The sequence below is a fragment of the Periplaneta americana genome, chromosome 7, assembly GCF_040183065.1.
Source record: "Periplaneta americana isolate PAMFEO1 chromosome 7, P.americana_PAMFEO1_priV1, whole genome shotgun sequence".
NCBI lineage: Eukaryota > Metazoa > Arthropoda > Insecta > Blattodea > Blattidae > Periplaneta > Periplaneta americana.
This window is the reverse complement of record NC_091123.1, coordinates 47,894,554-47,897,772: the sequence shown is the minus strand read 5'-3', so window position 1 is coordinate 47,897,772 and position 3,219 is coordinate 47,894,554. Positions and strand designations below refer to the sequence as shown.

Here is a 3,219-nt window from a genome sequence, read left to right as displayed (position 1 = left end):
GTGAGAATCGAACTCACGACCAGCGTCCCGCAAGAAAGCAGATCGCACGGGCTCCACGGAACATTGGGTGACGTCGCGCGGTGGAGAGAAGGGAGAGAGGGTGTATTACGTCACGCGACGAGTCTGCGCGCGCAGCTGCTACGCAGTGGATGTGGAACGACCTTCCCGATTATTCCAGACGTCTGTCGATGTAGAGATATTGAGATAATTCTCTACACACCTGTAGAAGGTTCTCGCAACTATGATTTTGCTATAAAAGAGCAGGCGCCAGCGAACTAGACAGAGTCAGAGTTTTCAGTTATTCAGTCAGTGAGTGGGCCAAGCAGGCCAGACTTGTGTGCCGGAGTTCGACTCGAGTGTGCGTCCGCATCTGCGTCAGCATCCGAAGGCCTGAGTTCGAGTGCAGTGGACCGCAGTTGGAGGGACCTGAGTTCGAGTGCAGTGGACCGCAGTTGGAGGGACCCGAGTTCGAGTACAGTGAACTGTCTCTGAAGGTCTGTGGTTCGAGATATTGTGAACTCGAGTGACTGAGATAGAAGAACTGTGAACTGAGAACTGGTAGTTGTGATTTGTAAATAGTGCTTTGTAAATATTAGTTAAGATTAACAGTTCATTGTTGTGCATAATAGTCCAAGTCAATTGTCATTGTCGTCGGTGGAGTGCTATAACGAATACTGTGTTGAGTGAAAATCCAATTGTTGACGAGAGCGTTTAAGGCGAATTGTAGAAAGGAATTATTGTTGTGGCGAATAAATTACATTGTTGTTACTAAATAAAATTCACACTGGTGTCAGAATCGGGACATTATCGACAATGGAGAACCTACAGCAAATCCTGCAAGCCATCGCGGAAATGAAAGCTGAAATGAAAAACGACATAAGTGCAGTAAAAGCAGAAATGAAGAACGATATCAGTGAAGTAAAAGATAACATGAACGACATGAACAGGCACATCAGTGAGGTTAAGAACGACATAAGTGATGTTAAAACGGAGATGAAAAGTGACATAAGCGAAGTGAAAACAGAGATGAAAAGTGACATAAGCGGAGTGAAAGATGACGTCACTACACAAATCGAAAGTGTTTCGGCCCACGTAGATGGAATTGTCGCCATTGTGAAAGACGAACTTAAGGCCGATCTGGATAAATTAAACCAGAATTTTACAACTATAAACGAGACAGTAGCCGAGTTGAGACAGGATGTAGACCATTTCGACGGAAAAATCCGCGATCTCGAGCGTCGTCAAGAGGAAACGTGTGTGCTGATGGACCAACATGCTGTAGAAAACAAGCACATCCTCGCGTTGGTGGATCGCCAGGCTAGAGAACATAAACAGATAATTGCCGAGGAAGTTCAACGGGCCGTGGAAAGATCGACGGCAGAATTGAGGACCTCATGTAGTGGCCATGTGGAACCATCGCCCTCAGCCAGACATCACAACGTCAAGACGCCAAAGTTCGACGGTACGACGTCTTGGGCGATATTCCGTCGCCAGTTCGAGGCCATCGCAGAGCACAATGGGTGGACGCCAGCAGAGAAAACTACTCAGCTGCTGGCCGCGCTTCAGGGACAGGCGTCGGAGATTCTTCACAGCGTTCCAGAAGACGGGACAGCCGCTGAGATAATGGCGGCCTTGGAGGGACGTTATGGTGACCATCAACTTGCTGCAGCATTTAGGACCCAACTAAAAACGAGGGTCCAACAGTCAGGCGAGTCCCTGCAAGAATTCGCGATGGCGGTGGAACAACTGGCCCATAAGGCGCTCAGGGGCCTACCTAATGACTTCATCGCTGGAGAGGCGGCCTACACCTTCGGCAGCGGAGTTCGAGACCCGGAAATAAAGCAACAGCTACTCCTGGCAGAGCATCGCACCATCAATGCAGCTCTGGCGGCGGCCCTCAGGATGGAGGCAGCCAAGTTGACGGCGAACGTCTCGGCATCGCACCGGATTAGGAGCGTCGCGGCGGCCGACGTCGAGGAACGTCAACCGAAATCACCCGAGCGACGAAGACGAGGAGTGCCCACCTGCTGGTCCTGCGGCGAGCCTGGACACCTGAGGAGGGACTGTGACCGATCTGGTCACAAACAGGAAAACTAAAAGGGGCCGATGCGATGAGGGGCACGTCGGCGCCGTCATCACCATCCCCTCGGCTGATCTTGAAGACGGTTAACAGAAGATGTGACGATGGGCTGATTGCTGACGGATGGATAAGAGGCCGCCCATGCAGAGTACTGGTAGACACCGGGGCGTCGCTCACTATCGCCAGACCGGAAGTCGTGCGTGGACTACCTGGGAGGACGCCGCTGCGCCGGTATGAGCTACGTACTGCCTCAGGCGAGAACCTGCCCATCCAAAAAGAGGTTTTCCTGGACTTGACCTTGGGAAAGAGGAGACTGGAGATGTGGGTGTTCGTCGCCAACATCACTGAAGACGTCATCCTGGGACTCGACGCCATGCGGATCTTCGATGCAACGGTGGACGTCCGGCGCCGTATCCTCCGTTTTGGTCAGGATGAAGTGTTCCTGAGGGACGTCGAAGACCAACCCATGGCCGGCAGACTCACCTTGGAGAATCAAGTGACAATCCCAGCAGGCTGCGAGATGGTGGTGACGGCAAGACTGGACGGACAACCTAAGAGAAACCTGCTCCTCGATTCGCAAACAACTCCGATAGATGGGGTTTATGTGGCCAGATCCCTACTCCCGAATCAGAAGGTGGTACCGGTGAGGGTCCTGAATGTCACCAATCGGGACAAGGAGGTGCCTAGTGGAACTGTACTAGGTAGCGTCGAGCCGGTGGTGTCTGTGACGTCGCTGGCAGAAAACGAGGAGTGTCACCGACCACATCCAGATCTAGACCCATCACTGAAAGAGCTGGCTCGAGAATTGCCGGCGAATTTAAGCAAAAGAGAAAGAAGACAAGTCCACGATCTACTGACAGAATTTCAGGACGTGTTCAGTCTGTCTGAAAATGACTACGGGAGAACGGAGAAAGTTCATCACCGCATCGACACCGGAAATGCTCGCCCAATCAGACAACCTCCTCGACGCGTCCCTCTAGCTAAACAGAGGGAGATTGACAGCCAACTGGAGGGCATGAAAGCAAGAGGGGTCATCGAGGAATCCGACAGCCCTTGGTCATCACCTGTGGTGCTGGTGAAGAAGAAGAATGGGGACCTGCGTTTCTGCGTGGACTACAGAAGACTGAATGACGTCACCA

General features: G+C 52.0%; 1 protein-coding gene across 1 annotated transcript; it reads left to right on the top strand.

Moving 5' to 3' along the window:
- Window positions 1-388: 388 nt before the first annotated feature.
- On the top strand, window positions 389-2,097 carry LOC138703090 (uncharacterized). Its single transcript, XM_069830675.1, has 2 exons — window positions 389-918; window positions 961-2,097. Exons 1-2 carry the CDS (start codon window positions 814-816, stop codon window positions 2,095-2,097), a joined length of 1,242 nt encoding a protein of 413 aa, XP_069686776.1. The 5' UTR covers window positions 389-813.
- Window positions 2,098-3,219: the final 1,122 nt, after the last annotated feature.

What these genes read in the sequence shown, in the direction of transcription:
- LOC138703090 (XM_069830675.1), top strand. Translation starts at nt 814, where the DNA reads ATGGAGAACCTACAGCAAATCCTGCAAGCCATCGCGGAAATGAAAGCT. An exon ending in TGAAGAACGATATCAGTGAA is followed by an intron (nt 919 to 960) that starts GTAAAAGATAAC and finishes CACATCAGTGAG; the next exon opens with GTTAAGAACGACATAAGTGA.